This window comes from Bos taurus, chromosome 14 (assembly GCF_002263795.3).
Source record: "Bos taurus isolate L1 Dominette 01449 registration number 42190680 breed Hereford chromosome 14, ARS-UCD2.0, whole genome shotgun sequence".
Classification (NCBI taxonomy): Eukaryota; Metazoa; Chordata; class Mammalia; order Artiodactyla; family Bovidae; genus Bos; species Bos taurus.
The window spans coordinates 45,104,220-45,131,603 of NC_037341.1; the positions used below are offsets into that span (position 1 = coordinate 45,104,220).

At 39.4% G+C, this 27,384-nt stretch overlaps 1 protein-coding gene and 1 non-coding gene across 5 annotated transcripts in view; one reads left to right on the plus strand and one right to left on the minus strand.

Moving 5' to 3' along the window:
* Positions 1-442: 442 nt before the first annotated feature.
* Positions 443-27,384, minus strand: part of COLEC10 (collectin subfamily member 10) — a 195,041-nt gene continuing 168,099 nt past the window's right edge. For 2 of the 4 annotated variants that reach the window (XM_025001502.2, XM_059893191.1), the window contains 5 exons: positions 22,430-22,501; positions 20,918-20,989; positions 9,350-9,403; positions 7,520-7,615; positions 443-5,093 (listed from right to left, as the gene is read on the minus strand). In XM_025001502.2, coding sequence (XP_024857270.1) covers positions 4,702-5,093; positions 7,520-7,615; positions 9,350-9,403; positions 20,918-20,989; positions 22,430-22,442 — 627 coding nt within the window. In that variant the 5' untranslated portion in view covers positions 22,443-22,501 and the 3' untranslated portion in view covers positions 443-4,701. The remainder of the gene's footprint in view (positions 5,094-7,519; positions 7,616-9,349; positions 9,404-20,917; positions 20,990-22,429; positions 22,502-27,384) is intronic. The other 2 variants (XR_001501838.3, NM_001205713.1) reach the window with 2 other exon arrangements.
* Positions 20,718-20,852, plus strand: LOC112449625 (small nucleolar RNA SNORA48). The gene has a single exon (XR_003038226.1). It is a non-coding gene; the product is annotated as a small nucleolar RNA SNORA48 (small nucleolar RNA).

Genomic DNA, 27,384 nt, shown 5'->3' on the forward strand with positions numbered 1-27,384 from the left:
TATGTATACCATAACTGCAGCAACTGCAGTGGGTACTGCTATTTTGTTAACTTTTCTTATTCCATAGCTGTTTTATGTCTCCAGGTATGCAATCCAGAGAGCTAAAAATTAATTGGTTAATAACAATCAAAGCAGTTCATATTTGGGCAACATACGTCTTAGCAGGAAAAAATACATTTTTTTTAATACCAGTAGTTTTTATGGGTGAATTATCCAAACTGTAATCAATGTTGGTTATATGTGTCTCAACACAGGACCTTTTTATTGTGTTTAGGCGACGACTCTGGACATAAGCTCTTTCCTCTTGCCTAGTTATAGAATGTGTTGCTTTGAGAAGGCAGTGTTGTGCAGCTGTGAATAAATTTTTAATTTTCATCCCCTGGAACCTTTGTGTCATCCTTGGGAAATGCCCAGCTATATTCCTAAAAAGTTGAATCAATAGTTATCTTTTGAGAATGAAATTTATTTTAAATGCTATTTAAGGGAATGCTCTACTGAATTATGTTATGGGACAAATAATTGCTTGCTCATTTTATATTTTTATATTGGAGTATAGCCGATTAACAACGTTGTGCAGTTCAGGTGGACAGCAAAGAGACTCAGCCATACATATACACGTATCCATTCTCCCCCAAGCTCCTCTCCCATTCAGGGTGCCACATAACTTGAGCATAGTTCCCTTTGCTATACAGTAAGTAGGTCCTTGTTGGTTATCCATTTTAAATACAGCATTGTGTATCTGTCCACCCCAAACTCCCTAACTGTCCCTCCCCCTATCCTTTCCCCACCCTGGCAACCGTAAGTTCATTCTCTATGTCTGTGAGTCTGTTTCTATTTTCTAAATAAGTTCATTTGTATCATGCCTTTAAGATATTTGTTTTGCTTTCCCTATAGTTATCCCTGTAAGTTATCTGTAAGACTATAGTGATGCTGCACTGTCACCTCCTCAACTTTAATGACATGTGTGCTGCTGCTGCTGCTGCTAAGTAGCTTCAGTCATGTCTGACTCTGTGCGACCCCACAGACAGCAGCCCACTAGGCTCCTCTGTCCCTGGGATTCTCCAGGCAAGAACACTGGAGTGGGTTGCCATTTCCTTCTCCAATGCAGGAAAGTGAAAAGTGAAAGTGAAGTCGCTCAGTCGTGCCCCACTCTTAGCAACCCCATGGACTACAGACTACCAGGCTCCTCCGTCCATGGGATTTTCCAGGCAAGAGTACTGGAGTGGTTGCCATTGCCTTCTCCGAATGACATGTGTAGACATTCTCAAATTTAAAGAGAAACCTGCGAGGACCATATCTGTAACACACATTTCTGAACTGCTAGCATCTCTGTTAATTAGCCCTGATCTTTAACTTTGGAAAGTAATCAAGAGTGATTATCTGTGCCTCTGTTATCACAAGAGAATCATGGATGAAATTCCGTTCAAAATAAGAGTAAAATCAGGAGAGAACACTGGATTGAGAGCTTTAATCAGCAGGCTGGAGTTCTGCTTTTCTCACATATTGATTTTGGTAAATTGCTTGGCTTCCTTGGACCTCAGTATTCTCTTTGGGAAGATGGCATTAAAAATGTCTGCCCTTCATACTTAGAGTTTATCAGGATTACTTGGAAAATAAATATGTGAGGGCATTTATTTTGTAAGCACAAAGTAAGTTTCACCGCAAATCTAATCAAGTATGTGGTGTCTTCGAAATTTCTCCCAGGCAAGATTGCAGGATAAATCCTATTCACTGAAACTCTGTCATCTTCCCTTGGAAGTACTGGCAGCAAAGATGAGTCATTAAGAGAAATGTTGTTATTATTACAAAGATCATAAGAGAAATAAGAATAGAGTTGACAGTACACATAATTAATATTCACACTTAGGGGAGCTTAGAACAACTCAGAATATGGGTCCCGATGTGAGCTGCCTGTCGGCAATGTTTGGTGTCTGTTCTCTCTCTATTTTCTTATCCTGGAAGTCATCCCTGGTGGATCATTCGGTAGAGAGTCTGCCTGCAATACAGGAGACCAAGGTTCGATCCCTGGGTCAGGAAGATCCCCTGGAGGAGGACATGGCAACCCACTCCAGTATTCTTGCCTGGAGAATCCCATGGACAGAGGAGCCTGGTGGGCTACACACCTGGTGGGTGTGACCTCATGGGGGTCACACGAGCTGGACACGACTTGGCGACTAAACCTACCTACCAAAGTATTTCTAGACTCTTGTTCCTTGAGCTCTTGGCTGGCATTCTACTCAAGGATCCTGACTTTGATCTAACGTCTCGCTCTGTAATTCTGATTTAATTGCTCTGCCTTCAAATTATGCCATATTCTCAAAAGTCTGAATCCATAACTAGTTCATTAACCTGATGAATGATAAACATTGACCAAATTCCTGTTGTTGAGCTGAATTGAATGTGGTATAAATGGCTGGCCTTGACTTTGGAGCTGAATTGAGTGTGGTATAAATGGCTGGCCTTGACTTTGACATCACTGTGTCCTAATGACCTACTATATAGTTAGAACCTTCAGAACTTTTCCTCAGACGTGAGAAGTGCAGAGGTCACAATTTTGTCTAGCAGACTGTTTTATATGACTTAGAATTTAGATTAAGAATCATGAGTCACCATCTTTTAAAAATAGAAGACTATCTCACAAATTTCCAGCTTTCTGACTTCTCTTAAATGTCAGATCATGTAGTGGCACTGGGTCCTTCATGGCAAAAACAGCAACGACTAAGAAGCAGCTGGTTTCTTTAGGAGGGCAGTCTGTGTTCATTGTACCAGGGTCCCCACCTGTACCACGTCATTTATTTATGTCATCTGTGTGGCCCCTGTAGGACCTGAGTTTGTGACCCTTGAAACATTCACGGAAATAACCTAATTAAATCCATTCTCCTAACCAGTTAGTCATGGATGAAATCATGAACAGATGGTTTAAGGTGAACATATGTTGTTGATCTGTTTCTCTTAGTTCATTAACTGTTTTGCCAGCATTTTAAACAGTCTAATTATATGTCACAAACTACAACTGGAGCAGCAGTTTACAAGGGGATAATCTAGGGTTTGGCTGAACTTTCATTTTTAAATTTCAAATGAGAGCTGCTTTGAGGTTTGATCTGCAGTTCAAAGTAGAAATTTACCAGTTTAGTATTATAATATAGGTGAGTCTTAGGCATGTTCCAAATGCCATACTTGACACACTGTTGTGATGTCATAGGAGAAATGTCATAGGAAATGACATCATAGGAAATGACATCTTGTGATATCATAGGAAAGCACCACTGATGTGAGGTTTTTACAACATACAGTTACACAGAATAAAGCACCTGCCGTTAAATGTCACCATGAGTGATATATTAGAGGCAAAGACCTTAGAGACATGATGTTAGTAGCACTGTGAAGTTTCCAGAGTTCTCTGAAGGCTTCACAAACTCTTTCCCTCATTCTCCATGCCCAAGAGAAGGAAAGTTGCTATGGATAAACCTAAGATGAGGAAAAAATGGAGACATATTAATAGAAGGAGGTCATCTTAGCACAAGAGTATAAATGATACTGTTTGGGAACTAGCCTTTTCTCTTTGGGGAGGGTTCTTTCTTGGGCGGGGCTGTATAGTTGCTTTGCAACGTTGTGTTAGTTTCTGCTACACCACCAAGTACATCAGCTATAGTATACATACATCCCCTATCTTTTGGAACCCCCTCCCTCTCCCCCACCCTACCTTTCCAGGTCACCATAGAGCACCGAGCTGAACCTCCTGTGCCATACAGCTGCTTCCCACTAGCTATATGTTTTACACATGGCAGTGCAAGTACATCAACCCACATCTCCCAGTTCTTCCTCACTCCCTCTTCCCCATTTCCACATGACTGTTCACCATGTCTGCATCTCTGTTCCTGCCCTACAAATAGATTCATCTGTACCATTTTTCTAGATTCCACATACATGCATTAATATACAATATTTGTTTCTCTTTTTATCTTTTCAATTTCTAGAGTTCCCTTTTCCTCAGATCAGAGGGTTAATATCTGGAAGCCTGGGATTAAGTTGTGGGTGTACATAAAGGCGGCCCATGTTTGGTATACTTCAGTGAAGGCTGTCAATCAGAAGCATAAAATTTAACTATATGATTCCACATGGCCTAGAATAGGTCACTAGGCTAGAAGGTCCTCATATAGAGGTGTAAGGTTAAAGTATTTCTATGCCTGTGCAAACAGAGGACCTTGCGAGTGTGGCTATGGCCGTGGTGGGTGACTGATCAAAGAACTGGGGACCTTGGGTTCAAAGACAGATAATACCTTGACATTACTAATAGAAGCCTTCTCATATATCTGGCTTTGAGCCTAGTCATCAACCCACTGTTCAATTCATCATCCACTGGGCCATATAGACAGTGGTTCAGGGCCTTAGAGAGAATCAACAGAGCAAATGTCAAGAGAACATTCCATTTGAGAAGTAGACAGCCATCTCCTATACAATGAGTGATTCACGTTCTCTCTTGGGACACCTAACCTGGTGAGCTACTGAATCAATAACATACCATGTATGAAAATGATCAAAATCATCATGGATAAGCATGGCGATGAAGATCCCAAAGTTTAGTCTAGCATTTCTCACTTGGCTGGAGTCAGAATGAATGTAGTATAATTAGAAAAGGATGGATAAAAATAACAGCGACGATAGTCCCAGGGAAATGACGAATGTGTAGGGTGAGGGACGTTACTTTTTCTTCTTGATGAATTCACAGACAAAGTACATGGTAAGATGGCACTCGGTATCATTCCATCTGCCTGAGCTCAGCATCTCCACACAGTCCTCGTGGCCATAGGGGTCGCTGGGCTCACCCTCCTTCCAGTTGCTGTAGTTCTGCAGGGGAGTGTTATCTGTGAACACATACTGACCCTCCCTCTCCAGGTCGTTCACCCCGATGAACACCCGGAAGAAGCCACTCTTGGAGACGTAGTCAGCCAGCAGCGTGTTGGCAGCTTCGTCCTTGGGCATGGCTAGCATTCCACCCCGGATGCGGCAGTGGGTCAGGGATTCCCTGTAGTTCTTCTCCTCCTGCACGATGTAGTAGAATTTCTCTTCGGTTTCCCTAATCCCTGCTATGACTTTGCAGTGAGGAAAAGAAGAACGTGATTATCTGTCTCAAACAGAGAAAAGCTAAGTATATAATATTGCTAGATTTAAATAAATTTATTCAAGATTTAACAATTCTTTTTCCTATCATGAGGTAGGCACTGCTTCAGTGTTTTGTCCACCTTTGTAGCTGTCTGATAAAGAACCAATTCCTGTCACTGGCCCTCCCCTGTCTTTCCTCCTTTACTTCCCACACAGTGTGAAGCAGAGAGCTGTTTGGACAAAGATATGTTATATGAACTGTCACCCAGCTCGTCTCAGATAATCTTTCCCCCCTAATGTATGCTTTTTCCACCCTTATAGTTCCATGAGCACACCCTTCCCTCTTCCCCTTCCATGCCTTTCATGCCTGGAAAGTCTTCTTGGTGCTTAATCTGGCAAATTCCTACCCATCCTTCAGATTTCAGTCAAAATGCTTTCTCCTATAAGAGCCTTTCCAATGCCCCTGGACAGAGACAGGTGCTGTTGCGCTTTCTCCCCTGTGTTCCCACTGACCCCTTCACTTCATAGCACTCGACACATTTTAGCCTAATTGTGTATCTCTTAAGCTTGTGAACATCTTAAGGCCCAAGACCATGTCCTTGTCACTCTGTAGTCTCAGTGCCTGCAACAGTGCAGGATAGTGGTAAAGGTTTATTGGACTGATACAGAAATAATATAGAATTTCATCCACTTCTGGCCAGGTTCCCAGACTGTGAATATATGCATCAACTGAGATGGTCTGTACTTCACTCCTGGACTGCAAGGAGATCAAATCAGTCAATCCTAAAGGAAATCAATCCTGAATATTCATTGGAAGGACTGATGCTGAAGCTGAAGCTCTAATACTTTGAACACCTGATGTGAAGAGCTGACTCATTGGAAAAGACCCTGAGAATGGGAAAGATTGAAGGCAAGAGGAGAAGGGGGCCATAGAGAATGAGATGGTTGGATGACATCAGTGAATCCACGGACATGAGTTTGAGCAAGCTGCGGGAGACAGTGAAGGACAGGGAAGACTGGTGTGCTGCAGTCCATGGGGTCTCAAGGCACTGGACAGGACTTAGCAAACTGAACAACAACACATAAAATAGATTGAGCTTCTGAGTAAGATTCAGGAGAGAATTAGGAAGTCAGTATCATCACAAGACCATGATATGCTATATATGTTTTGGGCTTTGTGGTCCAAGCACACACAAACACATATATATGTATATATACCCTTAAGGGCCTATAAGTTAAAATTTACAAATAAAACTATGAGAACTCAAATGTTAAGAACTATAGCACTATGTTAAACCTCTGGAGTTTGGTTTAGTCATTGGGGTCAAAGTCAGGTCAGAGGCAGCATCTGTACAGGTTATAACCAGAGTTATAACTGAGGGTTAATTAATATCAAACATTTCCTATGCCTCTAGTATTACAAGATGAGGATGGACACAAGGTAGCATTTGTGTGCCTCTACTAATGTAAGTAAATACTCCTGGATTATAATATTTCTGTACCATTGTATGGAAAACCCCAAATGAACTTTTTGGCCAACCCAATAAATAAAAGTACAACAAAGTGAAAATAGTTGTAACAGCAACTAGAACAGCTCCCTGATTCATACTGTCTCAGGAGCGAGCACATAAGCCCCACTTTAAGGGTTTTACTGCTAACCATCCTGGGGAAATACGAGAGAAAACAAAAAGGGCTAACGTGGACTAGCACAGTTTAGAGAAATGCATGACGTTCTCACTGACTTGTACTGAGGGCAGAGGAGTCAGTGAATTCAAATCCTTGTATTCAAATCCTTCCTCCACTGCTCATTAGCGTGTATCTATGGGCAAGGTAATCTCTCTAAACTTCAGTCTAATCATAAAAATTAGTATTATTGCAAGTAATCAACAAAGCAACTACTGTTTTCATTACTATTTTTATTTTCTAAGATGCTGGTTGTTGGGCTTTTTTCTTAAGGCCCAGGTACTCAAACTCTGCCTTTTCTCCCTCCCCCTCTGTCACTAAAATCCCCTTTTCTACCTATAGGAATGGACATATGTATGTCCACAGGACCTGAAGTATACTAGAGTAAGTGGATAATCAGGATTCTAAGAGAGCTATAAACTGGAGACACTCTCTCAATAATCCTTTGCCCAAACTAAGTTAGTTTCTGCTAGGGATATTGGAATTGCAGTGGTTTGTTTGTTTTTGTTTCTTTAAGAAAAAGATTGTTTTATTTTTAAATTTGCATTTATTTATTTATTTAGGTCATGTGACATTCAAGATCTTGGTTCCTCAGCCAGAGAAAGAAACCATGCCCCTTGCAGTGGAAGGGTAGAGCCCTAACCACTAGACAGCCAGGAAAATCCCAGAATTGCCATGTTGAAGGAGATAGATCCATGGATAAATACCACAAAGCAAATGAGAATAGACTCACCATTCTTAACAAACTTCATTGAAGTCTTAAGGCGAGCCACACTGATGTCTAGCTGTCCAACAACTTTTCGGTATCTTCCACAATCACAGACAGTACCTTTTAAATGACAAAGCTGTCAATTCATGTTGATGCCCATGAAGAATGGATAAGAGAGGCAATTGCTCTCTTCCCAATATTTACTGTCTTTTTCTAGTCTAGCTATGTCTTTCTGTGAATGGTGATGCTTTTTGTCTTTTACTAAAGACAAGGTTTCCAATATACAGGAATTCTGAATACATCTTTTACAATAATTTGAAGCAGTTAAAAGAGAGTTCTAAACCAGTTTTTTAAAAAGAACAGTAAATGTGACGAACCACTGCTCACATATTGGGAATCATTTGGCATTTTTGTTGAACACAGAATGTACCTCTACAGTCTCAGAATAAAATCTTTACAGTGTTTTAAAAACATATTTCTAGTTTTCTCTTGTGTTACTGTATTGTTAGTTGGGAGAAACCTTTCATGACAAAATTAATGTTAATTCTGATTATCCATTTGGAGTATAGCTTAATGTTTTGAGACTAAGTTTAAATCTTGTGAATAGATTCATCTTATAATTTTAAGAGCAAGTTGTCCCATTTGTGGATTAACTATGATTTTAATTTCTGCCACTAGTTCCCCTTCACTCATTTACCTTTTCAATCACCTACTGATAATGTGGCTGAGAAAAAGCTGTAAGGAAAATGATGTAAAGTAAATGCTTCTTTTTTCCTATTTAACTATGCTTCATGTCAACATTTCCATTTGCTTTTTTATCCGATGGTTGAAAAGCAAAATGAATTTTACTAGCCAAAGGGGGGGAAAATCTGTGGCTTTATTTATCCATATTCACAGTTAAATATAAGGAATTTAAAACAGTTCTTAGGCTTCTCTACATCTTTATGGATAAGGGCTTCCCAGGTGGTTCAGTGGTAGAGAATCCACTTGCCAATGAAGGAGATGCAAAAGATGTGGGTTTGATCCCTTGGGTAGGGAAGATCCCCTGGAGGAGGAAATGGCAACCCACTCCAGTATTCTTGCTGGGAAAATCCCATGGACAGAGAAGCTTGGCAGGCTACAGTCCATGGGGTCACAAAGAGTCTGATATGACTGAGCAACTAAGCACGCATGCGCTCACACCTTTACGGATAGAAATAATAGAAGCTCACCAGGAATGGGCTACTTTCTTTCCCTGCATCAAGCACTGGAAAGAGTCCTCTTTTCAGTATCAGGGAGAGGCTTCCGGACCACTGATGCATGTTCTGTAACCGCCAGGACTCTGTCCATCAGGCCAGTTTGCTGGTGACAAAATGCTTGGCCAGTGTTTGGTTGAGACTCTGGTGAAAGGCTGAGCCTATTGCTGGTCCTATTGCTGAGGCCCTTGTGGATTTTCCTCTTGGTCTAGGGGGATGAGGGCTGCTTCCTGATGTACTAGAATTGCTACCTCAAGCAAGCGTGGCAGAGGTGGAATGAACCACCGTCCTTCCACCCCTTCCACAGGGCCTGAAAAGTCACCACTGGAGAGAGAGGAGAATTTCCTTCCTTCCTTCCCTCTGGCCCAAGGAAAAGGAGGTTAATCACACTGAACAGACTATTGTTCTTCTATTAAATATATTTATTTTTGAGACAAATAGTTTTGTAATGATGTTAAAAATTAAAAAGAAAAGCAACCTGAATATCTATCAACAGAGGAATGGATAAAGAAAATGTGGCTGATTCATTTTGCTGTACAGTAGAAACTAATACAACATTGTAAAGCAACCACACTACAATAAAAATTAATTTAAAAAAGAAAAAATGAGCATATTATACCTGCTTTGCCTTTTCCACCAGGTATTCCAGGCAAACCCTTTTCCCCTTTGTCACCTGAAGAAAAACAATAGCCATGAAAAGAACAACTAAATAAAATAGTACTATTAAGGAGTAGAATTAAATGCATAAAATATAATGAAATATAATTATATCAGGCAGACAATATATTACGTACCTAAAATAAGAAGAAAGAGGTTTTAAACTTCATTTGTAATATCTCCAAGTAATATTTACTAATATTATAAAAATAATTTGGTTTTGAGTTGGCTGCACAGGTATAACTAATCAAATAAGTCATAATTTAATTAGATGGAATACAGAATTCCAGCTGAATGTATAAACATTTAATTTTGTGTCATTTATGCCACTAACATGTTTTTATAATGTGGCCTTCTAGGCACAGCTAATACAATATTCTGCATGTTTTTAATTTTTAAAGTTCCATTGCTTTACATATCTGAATCAATTGATTAGCATAACACAGTGTCTGTGTATTTATTATATTATGCCCCTAAGTTCTTCCATGTGGCTTTGCCCTTGGATTTTCAAAAACATATATTGTGCTTTTTCAATTTAATTCAACAAATACATACTATTTACTTACTCTATGAAAGACAAAACATTTGCTTGGTACTTTGAAAAGAGATAAAGAGAGACAAGATTAAACTTTTGGCTTGAAAGAATTTATGCTTTTTGGAAGAGATGTGATGTATGCAAATACTGATAATATTAAGCTGTGTCAAAAATCTTATTCTGAAATATCAACCTTGATAATTTTCCTTTCTGCTCTTTTTTTTATGTGACCTTTTTCTTAATCAGAGACGTCGACAAAATAAATTTGAGAATCAGAATTGTTAAAGCAGAGAGAAAAAAAAGTTGACTTTTTTCAACTTCAAAATAGGCTCTTGAAGTCCACATCAGACACAATAATTGAAAGCAAAAGCTTTTGATTTATAAGAGGAAATGTTTGGCTGAACTTTGGGGGAATCAAAAGAGAAGATCCTGATAGAAGTAAAATAGAGCTTATGCTTCAGTGGAGATCTGGAAAAAGAATAAGAAAAAATTCAGGGAGATAAATACAGGATGATAGTCATACAGGCTAAAGAAGAGTATGAGGTTTACTCTTGTAGGACAATGATATGGCCAGGAATTGGGTAAATAACGGAGGGGACAATGTAAAGGGGAATGGAGTCAGCATTGAGGTTCTGCCTAATTCCTTCCTTTCCCAACAAAAAGGGAAAACTGAAAGGATCCCCCATATTGCCTGTCCATTAGCTATTCTGTCTTTGCTGATCACTTTTCATTAAGAGTCCTGTGCTTGTTGATCATTGATCATCCAGAAATTCATGCTGACCAGGGCATCAAGGATTTGCTGAGCCTTTCCTAATTGACTCACATGGATGCTTTTCTTTACAGTGATGCCAGACCTTCAGGAGCTCCCCAGATAAAAGGAGGGGGCTCCTTGAAACTCTGAATGTAATTTGAGTATGCACTGGAATGTCTCTGAACCTTGGGCTTAGATGAAATGAGACCATGGTGAAATCTATGACAATGGAATGTGGTAAATATTGTAAGAGATACCATGTACAGAGATAACATACTCTGTCCAATGTTAGAGGGAGCTGGCAGAGATAGTGCTCCAGCTGGAAGAATGGAGGAAGGCTCTCCTGAGGTGATGGTGCTGGAGTTTCAGCAGGTGGAGGTGGGAGGCAGGTAGTAGATCCCGTACAGCAGTAGTTGGGAAAGAAGCATAAAAGTATGCCAAGCATCCTGATAAGGAAGATTGATCTGGACACATCAGATCTGTGTCCTGAAAACTCCTCATTTCTCTTATGTGTAAACTGGAAAAGATAAGACTGGATTTGAGACAATGTTAATGGAAGAAAGGGAATATATGTTTGCTGAGTGCCAATCATTTGTCAAGTATTGTTTGGATACTTTAGAGGTATTGTTATATGAAATCCAATGAGCTATGTGCTATCATTATCTTTATTCTAACAACTGAAGAAATTGAGAGGAAGGCAAAATGAATGACTCAAGGACATCCAACAATTCAAAAGCAGTGCTGCTATTAAAACCCAACCACTTCTGACTTCCCAGATTGCGGTACTTTTCAAGTAATTTAACCAACAATATAATGAAGGGAAGCAAAATCTTCAAAAAGAGCTCTAATGTTGAAAGTAATATAAGTCTTATCATCACCAAAAACAGTATGGATTTGAAAGATCGTATGAATCTGGCTTCATATTTTAATTTAAAAATAGTTTATTTTCTTTATGTGTGAATCTCTTTCAATTCAACATGAGTTGAAAACTGATTCTAGCTCTGCTATGATCCTAGTTCTGGTCTAAGTCCAATAATAAACATTTAAAAAGTATTCATAAAGTATTTGCTTTAGAAAATTTTAGGCTTTTGGAGAACTTCGCTGGTAGTCCAGTGGTTGGGACTCCATGCTTTCACTGCTGAGGATGCTGGTTCAATCCCTAGTTGAGGAAGTAGGATCTCACAGGCTGTGCAGCATGGCCAAAATGTTAAGTTTTTAAGGAAAACAAAGCGCACATAAGAGACCAAGGAGATGAGACACTAGCTCTATTACTCCCTAACAGAGAGAAAAGAAATGTCTGGTGGGTATTCAAAGAAGGCAAAGATGACTGCGGATCAGAGTAGGAAAGGAAGGCTTCTTTGAAACAGCAGCCTTTAACTGGATGTTAACAATGTAGAGAATAGATTCTTGAATTGATACATGGACTTTTTCTGAGAAGATGTAAGCACTGTGACTACGTTCCAGTATTTTGACATGAATTCTTTTCCTTTTTTTAACAGATGGGGAAGTCAAAACAGTATGGTGGAGTGAAAAACCGCAGAAGTCTGAACAACCAGGGTTTGAATACTGACTCTGCGTCTTACTAGCTAAACATGGACCAGTTACTTAATTCCTTTAAATTTCCATTTCTTCATTTTTAAAGTGGAATGATGGTGCCTAAAGTCATAAGAAGGATAAATTAGACAATGTCATGGGATTAGGTCTGTGCTTGACTTGTAGAGGGTATTTAACCAACGTTTGCTTCCATGCACTAAATCAGAGTTACAGTAACGGAAAGCGTGCCAAGTAGTTAGCCAGTTCATCGTGGATGTGAGCTCATTGAGTCTATTTCCCCAAAATGAAATCTGGTTTAAAGCCACATATAAAAATTAATTTTTGACCCATAAGTGAGAACACCTCTGTATTAACTGTCTTAAGGTTGAAGAATCAGAGGTTGCATTTAAACAAACAAAACACTGTGATACTGTCACTGTAAAAGGATTATCGACCTTAAATAAAAGCATCTATTTTGCTATGAGATTGAATTTACCTATACTAAATCATCCTTTCCTATTCCTGAAATGAAATATTGACATCCAGAAAGCTACCTTCTCCATTCAAGTGACAACATTAAGGTCAGCCCAGAAAGTTGAGATTAATCTGAGTCAGTGAAAAATTTAGAAGGACCAGCGACAAAATGAGGACAATAAATTTCAAAGTACAGATTAAAAATGAAATTAATCCAGGTGAGCCAGAACACTGAACCTCCATTTTCAAAAATATTCCAGGACATGCTCATAAATTTTCAAGGCATATCTCTGGAGGAGAAAAAAACTTAGCCAGTATTGAAAACTAATGTTAAGGGAAAGTAGTAGCTAACAGAAATAAAGAGTAGAAAAGAGAGTCACATCATAGGAAATGACATATATCATTTATTTTTTCATTCTTAATGCAATAAACATTTAGTTTCTCCTTTATAGTAGACATTAGAATAAAATGATTAAAAAGCAGGATTTCCCCAATACAACTTATATGTATTTAAACAAATAGATCTGATATAGCTTCCGTTCATTTCCTCCAGAAATTCATAGCCTGTTGAATGACACAGACAAGTTAACAAGGCATAGTGATAATACAGTGATAGGTGTGCACTAGGTGCATATGTATAAGAGTTTGAATAAGGAATTGGCCTGAAGAAGATCAGATCAGTCGCTCAGTCGTGTCCGACTCTTTTCGACCCCATGAATCGCAGCATGCCAGGCCTCTCTGTCCATCACCAACTCCCGGAGTTCACTCAGACTCACGTCCATCGAGTCAGTGATGCCATCCAGCCATCTCATCCTCTGGCGTCCCCTTCTCCTCTTGCCCCCAATCCCTCTCAGTATCAGAGTCTTTTCCAATGAGTCAACTCTTCACATGAGGTGGCCAAAGTACTGGAGTTTCAGTTTTAGCATCATTGCTTCCAAAGAAATCCCAGGGCTGATCTCCTTCAGAATGGACTGGTTGGATCTCCTTACAGTCCAAGGGACTCTCAAGAGTCTTCTCCAACACCACAGTTCAAAAGCATCAATTCTTTGGCGCTCAGCCTTCTTCACAGTCCAACTCTCACATCCATACATGACCACAGGGAAAACCATAGCCTTGACTAGACGAACCTTTGTTGGCAAAGTAATGTCTCTGCTTTTGAATATGCTATCTAGGTTGGTCATAACTTTCCTTCCAAGGAGTGAGCATCTTTTAACCCTATCCGTTCCAGACTGCTGCTTCTCCAATATTTGGAACTTCATCCATTTTGAGGCTCAGATAATCATAGTACAGTTTTCGACCTTCCCCTTGTCTCTGTTGTTTACCACCCTCTCTTCAAGAGTTATCTAGTCTTAATCTATGGAAGGATTAAGACTTGGCTCAAAGTCATGAACTTCAACTCTCCTGGTTGGAGTCTCATCTAGATTTGACATATCTAAATCTAGGAAAGTTCAACATCTAGAATAATTCACTGAAAAATGAAGGTCTTGAATTTTGGATGTGTTCACTGCAATAACTTAGTTTCCCCCTCTACTTCTGCTCATCTCTAGGGAAATACTTGAGATCTTAACCTTATATAATGTGATTGCATCTCAGAAATCTTGAAGTCCAACATCCCATACTCTAGTTACACCTTTCCATCCCTTAAACATTTGTTAAGTGAAGCTGATATAACCAGAGGCAGATTCATGATGATTTTATCCAAAGCTTATACAATTTGAGGAGACTTTTAAAAAAAAATGCCAAATTCCAAATTAAAAAGTACTGATAAAAATCAACACATTATAAGAAAAGAAATAAAACTAAATGACTAAATTTTACAAGTAGTCAAGTGCCACATTACAAAATTCACTTAAAAATGTAACATTTTAATTAATAAATGAATTTTGTGCATCTACAATTGTTCTTTTCATATATAATATGCTGTGTATGTTTGGCTGCATTCATATTCATCCACTTGACCTAGCAATATTTATTGATAGGTGTCTCATTTCCCATTTCAAAATATCACCTTTGCATAACTCAAGTTTGGGGTCTGTTTCTGCGTTGTTTATTTCTTTCCACTGGTCTATTTGTCTCTGCACTAAATCAACATTATTGTAATTGCTTAGCTTTATAATAAATGCTTAAATTTATTAAACATTAATTTATAACATTTATTTGATTTAAATCTTTCACTTTTGTCTTTATTTTTCAAGATAGTCTTTGGGTATCCATGGTCCTTTTCATTTCCATATAAATTTTGAATTGGCTTATCAGATACCAAGAGAACTACTTCTGGGATGTTAATTGAGAGAAGACTGAAACTACAGATCAAATTTGGGACATCTTAACACTATGTCTAAGGGATATGTTAAGGGATGGAAAGGTGTAACTAGAGTATGGGATGTTGGACTTCAAGATTTCTGAGATGCAATCACATTATATAAGGTTAACATAGATTGAGTCTCCTAATCTATGAATGTAGCTTTACTTCCATCTCCTTAGATAATCTTTAATTTCTCTCATTATAATCATGTAGTGTTTGTTGTAGAGAGCTTATACATCTTTTGTTAGATTTATTTCTAGATATTTGCTATAATAAAGGGAATCTTTTTAATTTTTTTTTAAGTTTTTAAAATTGTTTCTAGTACTTAGTAACAAAAATTGATTTTTGTAAATTAAAGCTCTGCCTGCATGTTTAGTCATGTCCAACTCCCACCAGGCTCCTCTGTCCTTGGGATTCTCCAGGCAAGGATACTGGAGTGGCTTGTCATCCCTCCTCCAGGGGATCTTTTTTGCCAGGGACTGAACTTGCATCTCCTTCAGCTCCTGCATTGGCAGGTGGATTCTTACCATAGCACCACCTGGGAAGCCCCTTGTTAAGCTATCTTTAAAAACAATACAAATAGCTTATCTGTAGATTCTTTTGATTTTTCTGGGTATGTTACATGATCAGGAAATAATCACCTTCTTAATCACCTTCTTATTTCTCCATTTCCAACTATTGTGATTCTTATCTCTTATTCTGGCATTTTTCCTCTGGCTAGACCCTCTTCTATAATGTTGACTAGACTTGATGAGGGCTATACTTATCTCATTTCCATTATCAGGAGAGCAGTGTTCAATATTTCACTACCAAATATGATTTTTAAATAAGTTTTCATTGATGCTATTCCTTTTTATTCCTTTTCATATTAAATGTTCCCCTTGATTTTGTTTGCTAAAATTAAAAAAAAAATTAATGGGCATGTGTTGACTATTTTATTCAGAATTTCATAAGTTCTAACTGGAGGTTCTTATTTTTGAAATGAAAAATAAAAGAGTCCCATTTCCTGGGCCACTCATCTCTGGCAGACTTTGAACACCAATTAAGTCTGAGCAACTTTCTGCTCGAGTCTCTTGGTCCTTTACTGCCTCACATGTGAATCTGTAAATAAGGGAAAATGGATCAGGATGTAGAGCCTACCTTAGTGCCGTCCCCTTCTTCTCCAGATCACAGCCCCTAAAGTCTATTCAATTTGGTTGCCCTCTCATGCCTTCAAATATGTTTGTTTGTTTGTTTTTGACTCAACTAGTCATTCTTAGCAGAAGGATTCATGCAGGTGAGTCTCTCATAGCCTGTAGCAGAAATCTGAATTTTGTCTTTGTTATAAACAATGTAAGTCATTTTTCTCACCTCACAACTTATTATTGATGGTGTATGCAAATTAAGAATATTGTCAAACTTGAAAATACCTCTGTAAAGTCTTGTTCACATATGAGCTGTTAGATTTGAAAATTTTTCCACTGATGAACAATGCCCGGTACATTTCATACCCTGTTTCTTTTGTACAACCTACACATTTCTTGGGCTGGATGCCCTGGACATATTCCTGTGATGATCTGACCTCTGCCCCTGCACTTTTCCATCATGAAGTGCATTGGATACATCTGCACGGTAGGTGGTAGAAGTATTCCTGGAAGCCATTCCTACATCAGAATTGTTAGCAGGAGCTTAACTGTACGTGGAAGTGACTACAAACTACAGAGATATATTCCATTAAGTCCAAATGAAATATTTCCTCTATTCAAGTTCTTCTTAACTAGCTCCCAAAACACTTGTATCCATTCCAAAAACTGATACAAGGAGAAGTATGATGGAAGAAAGTTGGATTAGAAGACAGGACTCTTTTTTTTTAAGCTGTTATTGTCTTTATTTTGTCCATGAGGGAACTGAAGCACAGATAGATTAAGAAATGTACACAAGGTCAAATATATACAAGAAAGACCCTGAGTGGATTGAAACCCAATCATTCTGATTTCGAACCTCAAGAGCTTAAATACTGTGCTGTATGACAAACCAAATAATCCATGGTAGAAGATGTTCATAGCTTAATGGATGATCAAGCTCAGGCTGGGAGCACAAAAGAAAGGAGGGGTTCAGGAAAAGCCTTATCAAGAAGTCTATTTTTCTATGGTTTCAAAGAATGAGAGGTATTTTGACTGACAGTGATGGACAAAGAGGTGTCGAGGGGTAGAAAATTGTCTGAGTAAAGGCAGAGGGCAGGAGAAGACACCGTGACGTGTCGGGGAAACAGCAAAAGGAGACAGTACTCTTAATCCATACATTCCAGTGGGGACAGAATCACCTCACAGACCAACAGGCAGTGCAGCAGGGGTGAAACATCTTACTCTTTTGAAATTTATAAAGTAGAAATATACACAAACTACATAACGTGGTCCACTGGTGGGAACTTTTTGGAGATTCGCAACAATTTGAAAAAACTCACATATAAACTGCATAGACTAGACATACGAAAAAAATTAAGATGAAGGTATGTCATGAATACATAAAATGTATGCATTAAATAGAATAGATATACCATAAAATATCTACAAATTGATTATAGAAAGTTAATATTTATCAAAACTTCCATACACAATCGCAGACCATACATGGTGCCATTCCCAGCTATGAGAAATGTAAACATAATGATGCAGTATTAAATCATAACTGTATAAATTTAACTAGAGTAAATACTGTTCCAACAACACAAGAGAAGACTCTACACATGGACATCACCAGATGGTCAACAAAAAATCAGATTGTTTATATTCTTTGCAGCCAAAGATGGAGAAGCTCTATACAGTCAGCAAAAACAAGACTGGGAGCTGACTGTGGCTCGGATCATGAACTCCTTATTGCCAAATTCAGACTTAAATTGAAGAAAGTAGGGAAAACCACTAGACCATTCAGGTATGACCTAAATCAAATCCCTTATGATTATACAGTGCAAGTGAGAAATAGATTTAAGGGCCTAGAATGATAGAGTGCCTGATGAACTACGGACGGAGGTTAGTGACATTGTACAGGAGACAGGGATCAAGACCATCCCCATGGAAAAGAAATGCAAAAAAGCAAATTGGCTGTCTGGGGAGGCCTTACAAATAGCTGTGAAAAGAAGAGAAGTGAAAAGCAAAGGAGAAAAGGAAACATATAAGCATCTGAATGCAAAGTTCCAAAGAATAGCAAGGAAAGATAAGAAAGCTTTCCTCAGTAATCAATGCAAAGAAATAGAGGAAAACAACAAAATGGGAAAGACTAAAGATCTCTTCAAGAAACTTAGAGATACCCAGGGAACATTTCATGCAAAGATGGGCTCGATAAAGGACAGAAATGGTATGGACTGAACAGAAGCAGAAGATATTAAGAAGAGGTGGCAAGAATACACAGAAGAACTGTACAAAAAAGAGCTTCATGACCAAGATAATCATGATGGTGTGATCATTCACCTAGAGCCAGACATCCAGGAATGTGAACTCAAGCAGGCCTTAGAAAGCATCACTACAAACAAAGCTAGTGGAGGTGATGGAATTCCAGTGGAGCTATTTCAAATCCTCAAAGATGATGCTGTGAAAGTGCTGCACTCAATATGTCAGCAAATTTGGAAAACTCAGCAGTGGCCACAGGACTAGAAAAGGTCAGTTTTCATTCCAATCCCAAAGAAAGGCAATGCCAAAGAATGCTCAAACTACTGCACAATTGCACTCATCTCACATGCTAGTAAAGTAATGCTCAAAATTCTCCAAGCCAGGCTTCAGCAATATGTGAACCGTGAACTTCCTGATGTGCAAGCTGGTTTTAGAAAAGGCAGAGGAACCAGAGATCAAATTGCCAACATCTGCTGGATCATTGAAAAAGCAAGAGAGTTCCAGAAAAACATCTATTTCTGGTTTATTGACTATGCCAAAGCCTTTGACTGTGTGGATCACAATGAACTGTGCAAAATTCTGAAAAAGATGGGAATACCAGACCACCTGACCTGCCTCTTGAGAAACCTATATGCAGGTCGCGAAGCAACAGTTAGAACTGGACATGGAACAACAGACTGGTTCCAGATAGGAAAAGGAGTATGTCAAGGCTGTATATTGTCACCCTGCTTATTTAGCTTCTATGCAGAGTACATCATGAGAAATGCTGGAATGGAAGAAGCACCAGCTGGAATCAAGATTGCCAGGAGAAATATCAATAACCTCAGATATGCAGATGACACCACCCTTATGGCAGAAAGTGAAGAGGAACTAAAAAGCCTCTTGATGAAAGTGAAAGAGGAAATTGAAAAAGTTGGCTTTAACATTCAGAAAACGAAGATCATGGCATCTGGTCCCATCACTTCATGGGAAATAGATTTGGGGCTCCAAAATCACTGCAGATGGTGACTGCAGCCATGAAATCAAAAGACGCTTACTCCTTGGAAGGAAAGTTATGACCAACCTAGATAGCATATTCAAAAGCAGAGACATTACTTTGCCAACAAAGGTTCATCTAGTCAAGGCTATGGTTTTTCCTGTGGTCATGTATGGATGTGAGAGTTGGACTGTGAAGAAAGCTGAGCGCCGAAGAATTGATGTTTTTGAACTGTGGTGTTGGAGAAGACTCTTGAGAGTCCCTTGGACTGCAAGGAGATCTAACCAGTCCATTCTAAAGGAAATCAGTCCTGGGTGTTCTTTGGAAGGAATGATGCTAAAGCTGAAACTCCAGTACTTTGGCCACCTCATGCGAAGAATTGACTCATTGGAAAAGGCTCTGATGCTGGGAGGGATTGGGAGCAGGAGGAGAAGGGGACAACAGAGGATGAGATGGCTGGATGGCATCACCGACTCAATGGATGTGAGTTTGAGTGAACTCCAGGAGTTGGTGATGGACAGGGAGGCCTGGGGTGCTGCAATTCATGGGGTCTCAAAGAGTCAGACACGACTGAACGACTGAACTGAACTGAACTGAAATACTGTACTAAGGTATAGTTTCGTAGCCACCTCCCACTACTATTGTGTGAGCTCAAGTGTTGCAAGTGTCTGCTTAAAATGCTCCTCTGATGCAATTTATCTCCACTGGAGCAGTTGGTAGGTTCAAGCAAATTGTGTATCCAAGTAAAAAATGATCACTCTGCATCTTCAAACCAATAGTACAATGTCTGTATGAATTGGTAAATATCAGAAGCAGTAAGAACCAGCTACCGTTGCGGGGCTTTAGGAAAAGAAGATAAGAATGCTGAGATAATAAACAGAAGGCCATCTCCGTTTTACATAATAGTGAAGCAGGAATGTGCAGGATCAAAATATGAGTGAAAACAAAAGGATGTAGATATATACACTTCAGATTCCTACTCTGTTAACAGATCTCAGACATAGAATTATTATTATTCCACTCCAATTAAAATACAGTATTATACTGTTCTTGGCTATCTTGATTTTTATGAATGATTGTTTTCTACAACCGAATGTGCTTCATGGTCATGACACCCATTTTAATGATATAAAGCATTATAACCAGTAGGTCCCAGGAGACATTTCTATGTAGAGTTTAACTGAACTTTATATTTGACTCTGTCCTTGAATTTCAATTGAATTTTGCTCAAGGCCTTTTTGTAAAGACACATGGCTTACATATGGAAGAAAGAGCCAAGCTAGGAAGAGAGAACTCATATTTTAAAAGAAAGAAAAAGGGTCATTTTTGCGATACAGAACATTTCAAAATAGATTAAGGGTAGGTTCCATCTGCTTTAAATTGCTACTGGACGTCCCTGACCTGGGTAGAGTGGCACCTGGTTGGTGGCGCCTGTCTCATATCAGTGAGGGACAAAACAACTCCTTGTTTATCCCAGCTTGGCTTTTGCTCTGTGCCCATGCCTGGTTCATGCCCTGGACACATGGAAAAAAAAATAAATAAATAAATAAATAAATAAATTGCTACTGGAGAATGGTAGAATACAGCTTACCCTTCTTGCCAATGGGCCCAGTCTTGCCAATATTGCCTTGATCTCCTACATCACCCAGTTCTCCCTTAACTCCTGAAAAGCAAAATGTGTCATCTTTATATCTTAAGGTTTTATCTTCCTTTTAATGATATGCTTAACATATGATATTCACTTGAAGGAAATACTTAAAAGTGCATTCTTCTATCTGCAATATATAATATATATTCTTTGCTATATCACCTATTTTAATAGCATTATAATGGATGCACTAAAATTAAAGTGTGAGTGAGTATGACTCCTGGGTTTGATGATATTAAAATGCTTACAGAGTCAATATTTCTAAAGAACTTGAGCAGAGGATGTTTAATCTAAAGGTCAGATAAAGGACTGAGTGAAAAAATTATTGTATTTTATTCTAATTCTATTCCTCCTGAGATCCATTTTAGCCTCATGGGATTCTATTTCCTCACTACCTTAAAATAAGATTTGACTATCTTACCATTTTTTTAAAAAGGGAGCAAATGCACAATAATAAAACCTAATAATCAAAGGAACATCAAAGATTGTTCCACCATATTTTTATTTTTAAAAAATATATATATATAATCAGGAATTCCTGAGTTCCTACAAAATTATTATTAATTTGGGTTTTTAATCTGTGATTATCTAAAAAATAGTTACCAGTTGTAAAGCTGTCTATATGTGAGAATAATTCTGCAGTTGATTGTACATATTTCTTCCCAATCCAGGGATCTAATCATGTCTCTTACATTTCCTGCATTGGCAGGTGAGTTCTTTACCACCGGCAGCACCAGGGAAGCCTATTTTCAGACTAAGAAGAGTTTAAGTCAGCATTTCTCAAACTGAGGCCTCAAAAGCCAAGAGTCTGCTTCTCTTTAAATTACTGAAGATATGAAAATCAGTGGTCCAGGGCCACCACCTTGCAGCAGTTGGCAAGGAACGGTTCTAGCATTCAGGACACACACACACACATCACAATGCAGAAGCTGTATTTTGTCAAGGTTAAGTCTTGTCTTGTGATGAAAACATTCACAAAAATCCTTTGTGTTATTCTCATTTTCTTTGCTTGTATCTCTCCATAAATACCCCACCACTTGCTGGGAGATCTTGGGGAAAAGTGAGTAAATCCATGGATCAGACAGTTCTTTCTGTTCTTTCTTATCTTCCTCCTCACACTCTAAACCAGAGCTGCTTAGTGTGGCTTCTGAGAAGAGACACAGCAATTAACAAAGCTGTATTTCTAACACTAATGGTTTCTCAGATAGTCCCAGAGACTGCTATGCTCCAGAATTCCCAGGGTGTTCCTCTTTCATCGGCCCTAACGACGCAGCCTGAGAACTGTGTCTGAGTCTTGCTGACAAGCAATCTCATGGGAACTCTCTGGTGGTGACTAAATTCACATGTGAAATACAGTTCATGACTCTTTGGAGCAGAGGGTGTTATGGAAGCTGCTAAACTCCCAGGCCAAGTCCTGTATAGAGAAAAGTGTCAAAGTCACGTCGGGTCACCTACCTTTCGGCCCCATGCGTCCCACTTTGCCAAGCTTTCCCTCCTCTCCTGGATCTCCTTTTTCACCATCATCTCCTTTTGAAATGAAAAATGAATGAGTGGAGTAGCTCAAATAGTAACATAAGCACAGATTCCCCAGGAGAAACTGAACGTGGTTAGAATTCATCTCTCAGCTCAGTGCTTGCCTTACAGCTTCAAGGTGATTATGCCTAATAGGTACACGTGAACTAGACACTCAGAGATAGAGAAGACACTCCTGTTAACTTTTTTCTTTCACTTTTCCCTTGTTGTTGGAGGAGGTAATCAAGAGGTGACCGTTGGTTGACCAGCAAGCTAGACCCTAGCTCCTCACCCTCTCCCTTGTCCGTGGAATGTACATTCCAGCCTGTTTGCATAGCTCAAGCCATTTCAAGGATGCAGCCTTGAGACAATAACGTGTTGAAATCACCAAGGCTGAAAACATGACTGAGCCCAGTTAAGACATCTATGTAAATAAACCTTTAAAATTCTGGTGGGTGAGTGCAGAGATCTACTTGTCTTAAGGCTGCTCAAGACGAATCTTGAAACTTTCGTTGTTTATGAAACATTCCACCCACCAATTTGGAGTGGCCTGCCTTTCTTTTTCATTCCTTGCCCTCCTTGTATGGGGACATGTTCAAATTTCACTGAGGAAATTCCCCAAATTGCAAACCAACACACATCCAACTTGGTATTTAAAGAAATATCCTTGTTGGTAAAACCCTGAGAAGTTTGCTTGGCCTGGCAAATCTTTATTCTTGCTGGAGAATCTGGCAAATTATGGAAGCATGTGCATGTATATACATCCATATACATGCATATCAATGTATTATATGTATAAATATATATATTAAGTGTACATAAATTGTGTAATATGTGTATGTGTGTCCACGCTCAGTTGTGTCCATCTGGAAAGCCCATATATATTTACTGCTCTCTGACTTGAGAATTACAAATGCTTAAATCCCAAAATCATAGGCATGGACCTAGAAGGTAAGAACAGAAAACTAGCCAGGAGTGCGAAACAGCTGCAAAGCAGGTCAGTGTGAGCAGTGACCGTTCTAGTCACAGGTGGGTCAAGCTCTAGCAATTCACCAGTCAACAAGGACTGAATGAGTGGTTTGGTGGAAGGTATCCTAAACTGTGACCCAGGAATCCTGACTTTATGTAGTGTTAGTCACTGATGGGTTAAGCCAATTTGCAAAAGTCAGTGATTGAGCTTATTGGCTTTGGTATGAGATCAATCTGGAGTTTCTCAGCTGTAGTATTCAGTATCTGGAGAAAGTTAAATATGTGACTTCATTTTATGAGCCTCATTTTTGTCTTCTATTAATGGAACTAATAACATCTAGTAAAGAAGGCTCCTGAGAAATTTAAGTTAGATACTATGTGTAAAAGGAGGGCTTCCCTGGTAGTCAACAGTAAAGAATCTGTCTGCCAATTCAGGAAATGCAGGTTAGATCCCTGGGTTGGAAAGATCCCCTGGAGAAGGGAATGGCCACCCACTCCAGTACTCTTGCCTGGAAAATCCCATGGACAGAGGAACCTGGCAGGCTATAGTCCATGGGGCCGAAAAAGAATCAGACACAACTTAGCAACTAAACAACAAAAATGCAGAAAAGACTGAAACATTGCGTGCACCTGAAACTAACACGACATTGTTAATCAACTATACTCCAGTATATAATAAAAAATTTAAAAAGACCCAGAATGTAATGATGCTTAGAAGTGGTGGTGGCTTTTGTTCTTTCCTTTATAGTCCAGTTTCACCACCCTTCAAGTGGAGATAATTACCATCCTCCTCAACTCTCCCAGTGTATTAGGATCAACAAGGAAGGCACGTGAATCTGCTTTGAAAATAAAAAGCACAACCCACAATATTATTAAGACCAGCTACCTGCCTTATCACCACAGCAATCTCAGGACAGGAAGGAGTCCTGGTCATCTCCAGTGGAAAGTGGTAGATAAGAGACTTCAAAAAACAAAAATGAAATTCCTGGGATTAGATTAGATTAGTGTGAGAGAGAGAATGTTGAGACATTTATTTATCCAGAAAAAGCACAATCAGCCATTCTCTAATTTTTTCTGAGAACAGAATGTTTAAATGAAAGCATAGCAAAGTACGGAACAGGTTAGATTTCCAGATCATGGGACTGGTCAGGCACTGGAACCCTGCACACATGAAACTCTAGTATCTCCTTCAGGGGAAGGCTTTCAGAAAAAAATTCACAGGTGATTAGTGTGATTAGGCCAGTGACATGACGTGGATGAACCAGATGGCATTTCTCTAGCTACAGTTATTAGTGAACGTTTATTGAGCAATTATAATGTGTGCCAGCACTGTGCTAATGTGCTCATCACAGCAATTCTAGGAGATAGAAAGGATTGCTGCTCCATTTTATGGATGGAAGAACTGAGACTCACTGAGATTAAGTTGTGACCCTATTGCCATAGAACTTGTGAGTGGCAGAACTAGGATTCAACAATACGTCTGTCTCTGGCCCTCTGGATCCCTACTAAAAAAAATTTGTCCCTTCTGCTCTGCTGCTGCTGCTAAGTCGCTTCCCTCATGTCCGAGTCTGTGCGACCCCATAGACAGCAGCCCATCAGGCTCCCCCGTCCCTGGGATTCTCCAGGCAAGAACACCGGAGTGGGTTGCCATTTCCTTCTCCAATGCATGAAAGTGAAAAGTGAAAGTGAAGTCGCTCAGTCGTGTCCGACCCTCAGCGACCCCATGGACTGCAGCCTACCAGGCTCCTCTGTCCATAGGATTTTTCCAGGCAAGAGTACTGGAGTGGGTTGCCCTTGCTTTCTCCACCTTTCCACTCTAGAATTGTGCAGTTCTTAGCAGATTGTGGATTTTATAGAACTTGACGCTGCACCAGATTTTTCAAGGAGAACAGGGGAGATGCAGAAAGTGAATTTTTTGTTCCTCTTTAAGTAAGAAAGAGAGTGGGGAAGACAAAACCAGCTCAATGTCTCAGTGACTTAATTCATAGGGAATGTATCCTTGAGGCAATTTACTATAAGTGAGATCTGGCTCTGCCACTCATGAGCTGAGGGACCTCTGGAAGCCCTTGACCTTGGACCTTGTTTCACTCATTTGTAGAATGCCAGAATAATACCCTTTTCAGAGAGTTTTGGTACAGGTAAAATTTAAAAAGTATTTCCTTCAGGAAGCTCTCTCTGACTCCCTCAGGCTGTACTAAATTCTCCTTAAAGTACCACCTTCTATGCATCTGTTCATCCATGCTGTGTGTTTATCTGTTTATCCTTTATACTCGTCTGTGACCTGTGGGATCCCTGGGGTCTTGAGTGATTTTTCCAGTACCCCCAAAACTTAGCAAAGTGCTTGACTCTGGAGCTTAATAAATATAGTTGAACCGGGTATGTTTTATGAGCCATAAAACAAATAGAGTGATAATGTTTATTGAATATTAAGCACCAAAGAGTTCCTAGTCCTGGACCTGCATTCTGTCATTTGAGCTCCACAACAACCTCTGAGATGGATATCTCCCTTTTACAGAAGAGAAAATGAGGTCAAAAAGAGGTTAAATAACTTCCCAAGGTCACATCGATCATAAATAATAAAGCTAGAATTCAAACCAGGGAAAATGCCTTCAAAACCAATGTTCTGAACAATGTGTATGATTGGGAACAAATTTCTGTTCCAACATTTCTGGGTCTGGGGATTGTTATTCCGAAACAATGAGGCTTCCTTGATGGCTCAGTGGTGAATAATCCGTCTGTCAATGCAGGAGGGAGAAGGAAACGACAACCCACTCCAGTGTTCTTGCCTGCAGAATCCCGGGGACAGTGGAGCCTGGTGGGCTGCCATCTATGGGGTCGCACAGGGTCAGACACGACTGAAGCAATTTAGCAGCACCAGCAGCAATGCAGGAGATGCAGGAGATGCTGGTTCGATTCCTGGGTTGGGAAAATCCCCTGGAGAAGGAAATGGCAACCCACTCCAGTATTCTTGCCTGAAAAATCTCATGGACAGAGGAGCTTGGCAGGCTACAGTCCCTGCAATCGCAAAAGAGTTGCACATGACTTGGTGACTAAACAACAATTCTGCACAATTAGACCAAAGATGCATGTCTGGCTCACCAAAAGGCAAGATCAAACGCAGGCAGGTGTGTGCTTTTCTGAATCATAAAACCACACTAATAGGAATTATTAGTGCCATGATTATTTCTCCTCTCTCCCTTCTTGTAAGCTTTCCTATTCATTTTCAAGCAAGTACTTAACTGGAGGCAGCCAGATGAGTGACTTAGTCATCTGCTGCTCCCTGGTGGTTGCTGATAGAGACCTGGGAGGGTGAAAATAGGATTATTATCCTTTTGACCTGTATGCCTGAATCCCCGCCTGGTGGTGAGAGGGCTGCTGGCTGCTATGAAGTAAACAACTTGTCCCCTTGCCTTGAGCTTGGGCTCCAGCTTCATTTGATCTTTGGGACTTGTTTTAATGAGAACAGAAGAGAAGCATAAAAGCAAGCTTTGGAAAGGATCCCCACATGGCTCACAGTTGTCTGCTTTTATCCTCTTGGCAATATTTCATTGGATTAGTAGGGCAATTTAGACTTACTTTCCTTCTTTTAAAAATAGCCACTTTACATTTAAAAATTAAATGAAAAGCTATCAACTGTAATGAACTCATTTCAATTTTACAAAAATGATTTGTTTCAGCCCCCCGCCCCAGGCCACCAGCTTGCTGCGGTAATCTCTCCAGCATAATTCCAGCAGAGCACACAGTTGAGCAATTTTTCTTTAGGTACAATTTTTTTTTTCCCCAACAAGCAAAAAGTCTTTTAAAATTAAATTCTAGTTTGAAATGAAGTAGCTGAGCCTAGGTCATTACCCCCTGCTCAAAGGAAGTAATTATTAAAAATTAGAGAATTCGTTTTGGAAATGTTAAAGAAAATTCACAGGAAGTTTTGT